Source organism: Rattus norvegicus, chromosome 8, assembly GCF_021556685.1.
Source record: "Rattus norvegicus strain SHRSP/BbbUtx chromosome 8, alternate assembly SHRSP_T2T, whole genome shotgun sequence".
In the NCBI taxonomy this organism is placed as follows: Eukaryota; Metazoa; Chordata; class Mammalia; order Rodentia; family Muridae; genus Rattus; species Rattus norvegicus.
In genome coordinates, this window is record NC_141541.1 from 18722539 (window position 1) to 18735419 (window position 12881).

At 48.1% G+C, this 12881-nt stretch overlaps 2 protein-coding genes across 3 annotated transcripts in view; one reads left to right on the forward strand and one right to left on the reverse strand.

Moving 5' to 3' along the window:
• Positions 1 to 1143: 1143 nt before the first annotated feature.
• LOC134479996 (uncharacterized) lies at positions 1144 to 9824 on the reverse strand. Its single transcript, XM_087564118.1, has 2 exons — positions 9462 to 9824; positions 1144 to 3952 (listed from the first exon to the last, which is right to left on the reverse strand). The coding sequence occupies exon 2, from the start codon at positions 3922 to 3924 to the stop codon at positions 3058 to 3060; it is 867 nt and encodes a 288-aa protein (XP_087420244.1). The 5' UTR covers positions 3925 to 3952; positions 9462 to 9824; the 3' UTR covers positions 1144 to 3057.
• Positions 3158 to 12881, forward strand: part of Slc36a4 (solute carrier family 36 member 4) — a 32745-nt gene continuing 23021 nt past the window's right edge. Inside the window, exon 1 of one of the 2 annotated variants that reach the window (XM_087561709.1) lies at positions 3158 to 3259. In XM_087561709.1, the coding sequence (XP_087417835.1) occupies positions 3214 to 3259 (46 nt within the window). In that variant the 5' untranslated portion in view covers positions 3158 to 3213. 2 annotated transcript variants of the gene reach the window in all.

The following is a 12881-nucleotide window of genomic DNA, read 5'->3' on the forward strand; positions in this document are numbered from 1 at the left end:
GAGGCATTCTATTCTATTTTAGTTTTTGTAGATGTGCTTGTTGTATTTTGCTAACTTGGCACAATTCTAGACATATCTGAAAAGAGGGAGCCCCGACTGAGAAGAGGCCTCCATATTGGCTTGAGGACAAGTCTGTGGGGGTAATGTCTTCATTGCTGAAGGGCCCAGCTCAGTGCAGGCAGGGCCACTCCTGAGGCGGTGTTTCTGGGTGATATAAAAAAATCAGAGCGAGCAAACCACAGGCAGCAAGTCAGTGAGCAGCATTCCTCCATGGCTTCTGCTTCAGTTCCTGGCCTGAGTTCCTGCCCTGCGTTTCCACAGTGATGGACTTTCAAGTTCTCAAGTGAAATAAGCTCTTTCCTCCCCAAATTGCACTGGGTCAGTAGGGCTTTATCATAGCAATAGAAACCCTAAATAAGGTAGTAAGTAGATGTGATATATTCATATACAAAACAAACAAACAAAAAAACTATGTGAGGACAGTGTGGAGCTTTTTTGAAATAAGTTAAACGTATGCACCATGCTTCTTTCTTAGTTTTCAGTTGGATAAGTCAGTCATGAAGAGTTAAGTAAGCAAAGACATTGCAGGAAGGGTCAAGTTGTCAGCAACAGTGAGGGCTCTCCTAGACACTGGCATTGCTATTCCCTAGGTCCACCCATAGAACACGGGAGTTCATAGAACACAGGAGGAGAGGGAGAAGCCTGCCCCTCCTTCTGGAAGTCAGCAAATGGTGAAGCCACTTTAAAATGGAAAACAGGCAATACTTAGTAGGCAGGCTGAAATGGTTTCCACATGCCGGGTCAACTCTTCCCGAAGCAGTCAAACCGTTCAACCTCCCCAATCTGAAGCGGGATTCAGATTCCTACCACCGCTCTATCATCTCCTACATTAGCAATGGAGATTATACGTCAGCTCCCCCCTCTCTTCTGTCCTCCCTCCCCATCTCATCCCCATTCTCTGGCTTGTTATATTCCTCAGACACTCTTCCAGTTCAGCATCAAGTGCTGGGACAATGCATGTCCATCTGCTCCTTGAAATTTTCTAGTGTCCTGAGAATGTAGAAGAATTACTATAACAAGATGCACCGGGTTCTTCAGATGTGCTCAGTTTCCTTCCCTTTCATTTTCTCCTTCTCTCTCTTTCTCCTGTCCCTCCTCCTCCTCTCCCCCCTCCTCCTCCTCCCCCCACTTCTCCTCCTCCTCTCTCTTTTCCCTCCCTCCCCTTCTCCATTCCTGCCTACCTACAGTGACTTTCTATGTAACCATGGCTGGGCTGGAATTTGATATGTATACCAGGCTGGCAGGGACTAGTGTGTACTCTTATACGTAGTTTCAACTCCTAAGTCTATAGTTACTCCCTGTCGACTGTGGTCTGAAAATTGAAAATGAAAATCTTAGAGATGAAGAAGTCACACATTACCGTGACATGTCACACTCCAAATACCGTGGTGAAGTTTAACACTGACCCTATAATCTGCCCACTTCTCCCTTAGTGTCTTAATTTATCTTGCCACTACGTTAGTACCATAGAACTAGCATCCAGTTACTGCTAGGAGGAAGCCCAGTGTCCCAATGCCGACCTCACACGAGTCTGTTGTTTCATCAGTTAAACCCTGTCCTATGCTGGCCTGCATAAGATTCAGTGTTTATTTCACCCACAGTTGCAGCCATTCTGTTGGTCTTTGGACTTGGACTTTTGCCTCTTCCCATTCATAAGACTTGGAGCAGGACTGACCTAAGGAAACGCATTTTCAAGCAACCATGTATGAATGCAGAGAGCTCGATTCACTGTCACTTGATTTATCCTACAAGGAAGTCTGTCCTAACCTCAGAGGACAGGCTGGTTTACCCTTTGCCTGCTGTGATTAAGAGACAATGGTTTTTGATGCTTTTAACACTCAGAGACTACCCCTTCTGATGCAGATCTCTGCTGCCCTCCAGTCCCCCAAGGAAAACCATTCTGCCACGTTTGTGCTATTTTTGAGGGATGGGAATTTCCCTGCAGTGTGTATGTGATTTCAGGGGAAAATTGGTTCTGAACAAAAGCTTAGCTGTGCCTAGTTAAGTAGTGAAAACCTTGAGGTTTTTCAAGAGGAAGAAAGATGTGGGTCTGAGGGGAACTTGTTCTTTCTTAATCTGGGCAGTTTTATGTCTAGCAGGTTTCCGATTTTATCAGTGCCCTGAGCCCAGACTGCCCAGTTCCCACTGAAACATACATACCCCTCTCCTAAAGTGACCCCAACACACAGTCATGAAACGAAAAGTTTCCTGTGACATCCTGACATTAAATAACTATGATGTGAAAAACGGTAATTTCTAAATTATTTGTTTAATTCTTTTTTTTTTTTAAAGACAGAATCTCATGCAGCTTAGGCTGGCTCAAAATTCCTATGAAGCCGAGGATAGCCTAAACTCTTAATCCTCTAGACTCAGCCTCCCAAGTGCTGGGACTACAGGCACGTCTCACCATGGTAATCTTTTTACATTTTAGTTTTATTTAAGACAGCAAGCATCTCTGTGTGCAGCCCTGGGTGTCCTGGAACTCTCTATGTAGCCAAGGCTGGCCTTGAACACACAGACCTGCCTGCCTCTTCCTCTGAGTGCTGGGGCACTATGAAGTCTTCAATCTTAAAATTAGGTATCTTGTCTGTGGATTAATCGTACATTTATTGGTGTCCACTCGAGGCCAGCTTTGCATGCAGGCTGAGAGTCCCCGCTGAAGTGGCAGATGCCTCGCCTGCCTTCATTGGTTTACTGTTGGTGGTGGTGAAGTGACTTCCCTTTGCGTGGGCAGTGAGCTCAGTGGCTTACAGATTACATTGAGTAGTGTAACGCCTGACAGTGTGGGACACCTCCCTCTAAGCCTTAACCCTGACGCCAGCAGTCTTTAAGACACCAGTGCCAGAGCCTACCAACATCGAGCTGCCTTTGCTAGTGTCAGCTACGGTGGACGAAGACTGACAGTCGGCCGTCGGAGTTGCAGTCTGCCTGCTTTCCGCGCGGTCCGAGACCCTGTCTCCCCGGCACCCGAAGCCCCGGAGTTCAGAGAATAGCTCCTTAGCCTTTAGGTGCGGCTCCTGTCACCCTGCGAGGCGCGGACCCGCGTGGGCTACGGTCAAGGCCGGCCCGGGCCCCGCCCCTCGGGGCGGCTCTGCGCATGCTCGGCGGTGCGGCCGGCAGAGCGGGCGGCGGCGACCTGGAGACCCCCGAGGGATGGAAGCGCCGGCGCCGGCGGAGGCGGCGGGATGCGAGGAGCTCGGTGGGTGTCTGCTGGGCCCGAACCGTACCCGGGGCATGGGCGTCTCCCGCGTTCGCAGTGAGGGCGCGGGCCTTCGCGTCCGCCGCGGCGGCATCCGGGCTCCGGGTGTCTCGCGCGCCTGGTGGGGGCGTCCCTGCGCGCGCACTGAGCACTGGGGTAGCAGGATGGCGGGATGGCGGGGTGGCGGGGTGATGTGGTTTGCAGTGGCCCCAGGCAGAGGTTGGTTGGTCCCAGGACCCTGGCTGGGCGTGAGTTCCTAGGGCCAGCACAGCACAGTGGTCCCCAGGCCTGGCGGGGCCTTGCAGGTTTCTGCACCGTGTTTGAGCGTCTTTCTGCCTGAGAGTCTTCAATCTTTCTATGTCTGTCATCCTGTCCATCTGTCTGTCCCACGGGCCTGTGCTTGTAGCACTGTGCGCCAGCGCGGGGGGAGTCGCCCTCTTTGTCCACGTCAAAGGGAGGCGGGAGCTGCTGCCGCTCTGTTTTTTTCCAGGATGCTTTAAGGAAGTTACCATTGTTTTCTTTTCTAAGCCCTGGATCTCAACTCTGGGCGTCTCCAGGTGAAGCCTCATTGACTCCTCTGCAGCCCAGCTGCAGGGAAGTTGCTGCCTGGAGAACAGGACATTCCTGGGCTCTGACTGGGGCCCCCGAGCGCGCTCTGTTTCCATGGTTTTGGAAGCCTTGCTTCTGTTACTGCTGTCAGAAAGAAAACAGAAGTCAGGATCAGGATAGAACGATGTCCTTCCAGCGGCACACTGTGTTAAGGACTATTTCTTGAAGAAAGAGGTTAAATTTAAACATACTTTGAAGTAATTCACAGACTGGCATTCCTGTAATAATGTGCCAGCCCTTCATGGTTGTTTTCAACAAAGGTATTTACAACAAAGGTAAAAACTGTAAGTCTAGCTTTCATTGAGAACAGACTGTCAAGTTGGGTGCTGCATACTATGCTAGCCAATGCCTACTTGATCCTCACAAGAATCCAGGGAGGCAAGTTCTTTGGTCTTGCAAATCATCTCATTAAAGGCAGGGCCCTGTTAGTACAAACTCAAGTTTACACACTTGCAATCCCAGTGTTCATGGGGTTGAGGCAAGTGGACCGTCGGCCTATGCCACACTGTGAGTTCTAGGTCAGTGTGGCCCACACAGTGAGGTCCTGACTCTGCCCTTACCCTCTGGAAAAGTTTATCCTTTCACTCAGCAATTTTATGTGTAGGATATTTCTCAAAGGATTAAATCATGTAATTAAACTGTGTCGGGTTGAGAGGATGGTTCAGTGGGTGAGAGCACTTCCCATGCAAGCCCGACGACCTGAATTTGGACTCCCAGAACCCATGTAAAGCAGGGAGTAAAGCAGGAACATGGGAGTCTGTCATCCTTGGACACCGAGGTGGGAGACAGAGGCAGAGGCATCACTCATGTGCTTGAATGGCAGCTGCATGAAGTAAGATGTGATTTAGTACAGTCATCTGCTCAGCTGTTCAAAGTGTTACGGAAGCACGCTCACCCTGTATCATCTGTTAACTGGAGAAGCTCACTGGCTCTGTCCTCCCTGTCCCTCTTCTTTTTGGATTTTTGAGGTGAGGTCTTACTTTGTAGTTCAGGGCATAGGATACATCATAAGGAAAGGACCATCTCCCCCAAACTCCAGCCAGTCAACTCATCAGGATGCTGCTCCCTTGGCCATTGTATTTAGTAAGCAACACAGAGGGTGAACAGCGGAGGTACCTCAGGTGGTTAGCCTGTCCAGCGAAGGCTGCTGTGGGAGGAGGAGCAGTGGAAGGGGCCTGTAAGGGACTATGAGCTGAGTATCTGCAGCGCTTGGCCAACTTTGGTTTATTTATAGTTTTGAGACAGGGTCATACTACGTAGCCCTGGCTATCTTAGAACTCAGAGAGCTGCCAGCCTCTGCCTCCAGAGGGCCAGGATGAAAGGGTGGGCCCTGCATGAGTTAGGTTTTAGAAGGGTGGTGGGGAAGGGGAGCGGAGTCTGGCTAAGCTGCTGGAGTGTTGGTCTAGTCTGCCTTAAGCTCTAGGTTTGATCCCCATCCCTGCATGAACTGGGCATGGTGGTGTGTCGCCCAGGAGGTAGAGGGAGGGAGATTAGAAGTTCAGAATCAACCTCTGCTACACAGTAAGTTTGAAGCCACTCTGGTCTACATGAGACCTTGTTTAAAAAAACAGAAACACAACAAAAACACATGCTTATGGTGGTTTCCATGTGACCAATGGACGTTAGCACAAAAGCGGGAACTGGAGAGAGGCCAGTGTGCTCTTCAGACCAGCATGGTGGCAGCAATGGAAACAGAAAGAGGCGGGTAGACCCTGGATGAAGTAGACCAGCGTGATTTCCAAAGAGACTGGGTGAAGGCAGGCAGGATGGCTATAGGGACCTGAATGTCTGAATACAGAAGTGCTTGGGCTGAGGGCTTATGACAGTTTTATAGCGTGTCCAGCCTTTTATGTTTCCCTCATTAAACACGCTTCTGATGACTAGTTGTTGGCTGACAGGATGACTCTCCCCTTGAGTTAGACCATGCGAGTCTCTGTGCCTTTCTCTGCGTTCTCTTATTTATGGTTACTCACTTGAAGGGAAGTCGGCCACCATAGGACACTCAGGCAGCCCAAAGACAGTGTTCATGGGGCATGGCCCAAAGATAGTGGCTATGGGGTGCAGATCAGAGGCCTCCTGACACAACCCAACCATAGAAGTGATCCCTGAGAACCCAGACTTAGGAGGAGACTTGCTCACATGGGTTTGGAGAGGAAGATGAGGGTTTGGGTTAGAGCTGTTCATGTGTACAGTTACTGAAAGGTGAGGAATAGGGAGGAAAGTCTGGAAGTTGTCACATACAGGTAACCCTAAAGTTGTGGGGAGGGCAGGGAAGGAAGGGAGGGAGGAAGAAGAGGAGAAGGAATACAAAAATACCCTGAATTGTTACTGAGGTAGATTGAGGGTGGTGACATAGTTAGTTTTTTAGAGAGCACTGTTACACTGTTTCTCAGGCTTTATGGTTTTGTACAGTGGCTGAGTGTTACATAATACAGAAGGCGGTTTAACATTGGCCATCTGGGGAGAGCTCTGCTGGAGACAGAGGATAGGCTTCTTACATTCCAAAGCCATTGGGGTTTCTGGCTTGTTTCTTATATTCTCTTCTCTCACCCACAGGAATTAAAGCAGTCTGCTTTCATGATCAAGGTGGCGGTTCATAGGTTTGCGCTATTTATCATAAAAGAAACAATGTCCACCATACTTTTTTCCAATTGCCAGTATGTAAGTGGCTTCTTATTTTGTGGGAATATAAGAGCAATATAGCGCCTCTAAAGGTTTTTAATCTTTACATAGGAAGGAAGCACAGAGACGGTTCTGTGGTCCACCCGCACCGTTAGCTAGTTCCCACCTTGTTCTGTTTCCTTCTCTCCATTTCCACTTTACTTTTTAAAACACCACGGTGTAGTGTGTGTACACAGTCACTCTCCTGACTCATTGGATGACTGCCCTTGTCTGGGCCTTCGAATTGCACCGTGAAGGCGGGGCTGTACTCTCTAGGGCGGGCACGCCACAGTGAGCAGAGTAAGTCTGTGTACTTAGCAGACTTTAAGGATTTCTGCTTCAACAAACACCTTTATGAGTAGCTTGTCAGAAGTAGCGTTTCTGGATGAGAGTGATGAGCACTTTAGGACTCTAATATGTGTTCCTAAACTCGTCAGCTTTTAGCTACACCTGGAACTGATGTCAGGGTAGGCAATTGAGGCTGAAACAAAAGTTGGGGTGACAGAACAGAGAGCATTTGTATTCTCCCTAATTTAAGCTTCATTAGTTGTGCACACACTACATATATCTAAGGTGTATAATATTTAATAGACTAAGTGTTTTTTGTTATATGTTGAACACTTGTAAATAGGAATAATTATACCCGAGTAGTTTGAAATCTCCTTCTTAGTAGTATTTTATCAGGAATTGCTAATTTTTCCTATTTTACCACAGCCTTTATAGGAATAGTTTAATTTATTGCTTTCTAAAAATTGCATAAAACTTCAGCGAATAACAGACCACGTGTAAGCTACATGGGCTCTGTAATTTTTAATTACTTGGTGTAGAGTTGTTCAAATGTTGTTCCATGTATTCTTAACTTTATTAAATCCTCTACCATGTTGGGGTTTTAGGTATCATCATCACCATGATTATTATTAGAGGATTAATTTACTAGTTCCTATAGTGTGCAAATGCAAGTCAGGGTACAGCCTGTGGGCGAGTGCAGCTCCGGGCACAGCCTGGAGCCAGTTCTCGCCTTCTACTGTGTGGGTCTTGGGAATCAAATTCAGGTCTTCACATATGGTGGCCAGCATCCTCACCTACCTCGCTGTCTCCTTGAGTATGACCTGTGCATTAGCTTCCACCTCTGTCTCCTTTTAGCTGGTGTGACGTCCCATCTTTGCAAACTAAGTCTGACCAGACACCCTGTAGCTCCAAAATACTCAGTGTCAATTATTTTTATTAGGGCATTTCTTTTTTTTCTTTCTTTTTTTTTTTTTTTTTTTTTTTTTGGAGGTTAAAAACCTTTTAAAAAAATTTTTTTTAATTGGCTATTTTTTTATTTACATTTCAAATGTTTTCCCTTTCCCGGTTTCCCTTCCATAAATCCCCTATCCCATCCTCCCCTTCTTCTGTGAGAGCGTTCCCCCACCCACCCACCCCTTCCTGCCTCCCCTTCCTGACATTCCCCTACACTGGAGGGTCCAGCATTGGCAGAAACAAGGGCTTCTCCTCTTATTAGGGCATTTCTAATTTCATGTCAAATATTTGTATTTTAAAGTCTTAGAAAGCATAATTTGTGACACTGGACTAGCAGGGGTGGAACTGCTGCTCGTTGATGGCTCGTGGGCTTGGAGGGGGCTCCACGTTTCATGCCTGATGTCTCATTTTATCCCCTAGTCCTCTGAGAGGTGGGAATTGTGAGTTTCATCATGCATGTAACAGAGGCCTTGGGTAGGAGGTCATCTGAGGGCTTCATACCTCTGCTTAAAACTCTCCAGTGGGGGTTGGAGATTTGGCTCAGTGGTAGAGCGCTTGCCTAGGAAGTGCAAGGTCCTGGGTTCGATCCCCAGCCCCGAAAAAAAGAAGAAAAAAAAAGCTCTCCAGTGGCCACTGCCTGCATGAGGTTGGTCTCTGAGTATTCACAGTGTGTGTGTCCCAGTAAAATACACCCTGGAGTTCAGGTAATCAGTGTGGAAAACAGGATGTAAACCACCCTACATTTTATGTTGGTTATCTGGTCAGGTGACAATATGTTGGACTCATCACATTAAATACAGTGAACTCTTACACGTCCTCTCAGCAGCAGGCAGAGGTTCAGGCCTGGTGTGTGCTGTGTGGTCTTCTGACCAAAGCCAGTGTTAGTGCTGAGAGCCGTTATTGATGTGTTTACCTACTAAGTCCTGGAATTCAGACAGAGTGCAGTTTCACACAGCGTTCCTAGTGACTCGTGGAGATGCTGAGCGCTGTAAGTGACTGAGCCTGTTTACAGAGATCTCATCCTCAGCGCTCTGCTTCAAGCGGGATATCAATGAACATGTTAAGTTGTGGCTTCTTAGATGCAGTTGTCCTGGTGTAAGCACAGGGGTAGGACTTAGCTACTTGTGCGTCCTGCTGCTGCGTCCTCCTTCCGTGGCAGAGGCAGAGTAATCCAGAAATGTAGACTCGAGTTCCTAACCTGCTAAGTACTTTTCTCTCAGCTTCAACTTTTGTAAATGAATTCGTTTAAATCCTGTTATGAGAAGGTTAGAGGAGCGTCCTAATAATAATTAACCTATTAAGATGTTCAAACATGAGGGGTTTGAGAGTTGATTGAAGGCAAAGAAATATCAAAAAATATTTTTCAGCATGCTATGGGATCATGTTTCCTAGACTGTTAGAACATTGAGAATGACTTTAGAACCGCAGAAAGTCATTTGCTAGAAAACCTACGTTGGGAGGGACTGAGAGCCCAGCTGACCTGTATGTAGGAGTCAAGCCAGCGTTGTGAAGCTGATTTGAAAGCCAAACATAAATTACAAAACTGCTATTTACAGCCATTTTAATACTTGCAGATTACAGTCTCAGGTTTTATCTACAAAGATACTGAAAATAAATTTACCCCCTTAACCAGTAAAAGCAAACTTCTCATTTAGAGACGATACGTTTTTAAAGGTGTGAGAGAACTTACCTTTCCTTGACTTTGCACGGCTTCTGTGATCTCTTTGGCAGCGGGCTTCAGATAAGATGGTTAAGGTTTTGAAGTGTTGGTAGTGATAGCTGTCTTTATGGAGAGCGCAGTGACCTCACCACGGCACAGCACAGGGCAGAAATGAGCAGGTGGGCGTGGCTGGTAGTTTGGACAAGCTCAGCTGATCAAAGAGAATGTCAACAGTCCACAGGGCAGCAGGGTGCACTGGGGTATAAAACCAAAGCCCATGAAAAGAATAGGGATGGCTGTTGTGGGTTCACCAACTTTCCCAGAAGTCATTTGTTGGTCCTGCACAGTGCCTCAGGAAGTGATCTTACTTGGAGATAGGACCTCCTGTAGACTGAGTGTGACTGAGTCTTTACAGAGAGGTGGACTCAGGCACCGACTCGGTTACGGGAGCATGTTACATGGCCATGGAAATGAGCACAGACTCGATTATGGGAGCATGTTACATGGCCATGGAAATGAGCACAGACTCGGTTACGGGTGCATGTTACATGGCCATGGAAATGAGCACAGAGGCCAACTCCTTCCCAACCCCCGGAGGAGCCTGCCTTCCCAACACTGTTTCAGGCGTCTGGACCTGTGGGATGATGATGTCTGTTGTCTTAAGTCCCATTTTGTTACGGTCACCCTCACAAAACTCCAGTGATGGCTTTGTAGGGAAACAATGGCATTGTTTTGGGTGAAGCATGACAGAAAAGGAAGCAGGATCTGTGGTAAGATGAGATACATATACCTGATCCTAATGTGTGTGGGGCTAATTGTGAGAGTACCACAGGAGACCTTCCATGGGGAAACAGTTAACTCTCCCCTTATACGTTTTCATTGTGTTCAGGTCTAGCCTTTATATTCTGTGATACTAGAGACTAGGAAACAAGGGGACCTTACATAGCAGCCCTGGAGAATGCACTGACTGTGACAGAATCTGAGGAACCAATTCATGACGAAAGGCAGTAGAGTCTGAATTATAAAAGTCCTCATGGATTTAGATGATGACAGGAATTTGGAACTTTCCGTAGCTTAGCTGGTTTTACCCTCTCTATTAGTAACTCACTTCAGGAGGAATGATAGAAGCATAGACTTTTAAAGTATTGCCCAGTATTGTAAGGCCTTACCGAATTACTAAAAATCCATAGGCTGAAATCTAAGTGGCACTAGACTGGACTGTCTAGTTCTAATGTCTAAACATATCAGTCCCTAGCCTGTGAATTCAGTAAGGAGCAAAAGTAAATGGTTCATAAAACAGTGTGGGGAGACCAAAGATACTATAAGCACCAAGACATTGGGAAGCAGAGAAAGGAACCATTTATCATGTTGTTGAAAACATGAAGGGTGCACAGGAGTACAGCACGGAGTGGATAGGAGCACAGCACAGAGTGCACAGGAGCACAGCACGGAGTGCACAGGAGCACGGCACAGAGTGTACAGGAGCACGGCACAGAGTGTACAGGAGCACGGCACGGAGTGTACAGGAGTACGGTATGGAGAGGACAGGAGCATGGCACAGAGTGTACAGGAGTACGGTATGGAGAGGACAGGAGCACGGCACAGAGTGTACAGGAGTACGGTATGGAGAGGACAGGAGCACGGCATGGAGTGTACAGGAGCACGGTGTGGAGAGGACAGGAGCACGGCATGGAGTGTACAGGAGCACAGTATAGAGAGGACAGGAGCACGGCACGGAGTGTACAGGAGCATGGTGTGGAGAGGACAGGAGCACAGCACGGAGAGGACAGGAGCACGGTATGGAGAGGACAGGAGCACAACATGGAGAGGACAGGAGCACGGTATGGAGAGAACAGGAGCATGGCACAGAGTGCACAAGAGCACGATACTGAGAGGACAGGAGCACGGTGTGGAGAGAACAGGAGCACGGCACGGAAAGGACAGGAGCACGGCATGGAGAGGACAGTGGTGGCATTGGGATCTGTGAAGAGTAGAGGGTAAGGGACTAGGAAGAAACAAGTGGGAAACCTCTTTCAATGTGATCATCTTGAAGTACTAAGAGAGAGGTCTGATCTTCAAGTTAGTCGTTGAGGGCGGAGGCCAGGAAAGGAATTTTGTTAGTAGCAGGACGGAGGGGCAGCCTTGTCAAAGATTGCTTATGGAGGGGAGCTGGGCAGAACAGACGAGCGGTTCCTCACACCCTGACTGTGAAGGGTATGAAAGAGGGGGACATGGAGGCAGAAGAGGAGTTCATGGGGGAAAGAAGGGGTCCCTGGGAGCAAAGTAGGGGAATGGCCGGGGAGGGGGGAGATCAACAAAAGCAAAGTATGCACGAAAATACGAAAGCCGGTACTTTGTATACTAAATTTTGAATGAAGACTGAGTCCTCGCAGAATAATGTAGTGGTGAGTTCTTCCTAAAGAACCTGCTAGAACTGCGTGCTCAGAGCGAGTCCACAGCACGCCAGGACCTCAAGGCCTTCCTCTCAGCTCCAGTGCAGGCGGGGTGGAGCATACCAGTTTGTCAGCAAGCCTTGCTGGGCCTCGCTGACACAGTCCAGTTGGTATAAACTAATGGACGATTGAGGAGACTGTCAGAGAACTACAGGAATGCTGATCTAAATCTAAAGTGCAAGCAGAGACATGGAGGGAAGAACACACGCAGGAAGTGGTTCAAGTGAAAGGAAGCGCAGGCGGCACAAGCCGTAGCCATGCAGTGTGCCTGACTTTCTTCCTTGCTGTGGCCACATGCACCACAGGAAGCTTTATCTTTGCTAGTCTGTCGTGGCAGGGGGAACATGATGGCAGAGGCGGCATGGCTGCAGGTGGCCCTTTGCTGGTGGGAGCATGCACGAGCTAGCTCACATGGCTGGATCAGGACGTAGAGGCAGGACAGAAAGACTGGACTGTGAACCTCAAGGCCCAGAGACTCTAGCTGGGCTCCACTTCTAAAGGTCTGCCATCTTCCTGGTGGGGACCAAGTGTTCAAAAACATGAACGGGGGATGCTTTGCATTTGAACTGTAACATACAGGTGGTAGGTAGAGATTGTACAGCACCCAAAACTGTCAGAGCAGGTGTCACAAAGATGCTGAGAATGCCCATTGCTCTTGCAGAGGACCTGAGTTTCGTTCCCAGTACTCACATAGGTGGCTTTCAGGTGGCCTGTAGTTCTAGTTCCAAGAGATCCAATGCCTCCTTCTGGACTCTGCAGACACCTGGACTCATGCTTGCACAGACTCACATACAGACACACGTACACACATAATTTAAACACCTAAAAACTGTCTAGGTGGTAAAAAGCTAAGAAGACAAGGAGAGCTAAGGACATTCTAAAATACACAGTGACGGAGGTGACCAGCAGAACAGCCCAAGTCAGTGGAGTCTGTGGCCCTGACTGGCATTGACTGCCTGGCCCGAAACAGCCCAGTTAATTGGTGCAGCTTGGGAAG

What these genes read in the sequence shown, in the direction of transcription:
- LOC134479996 (XM_087564118.1), bottom strand. Translation starts at nt 3,924, where the DNA reads ATGGAAACAGAGCGCGCTCGGGGGCCCCAGTCAGAGCCCAGGAATGTC.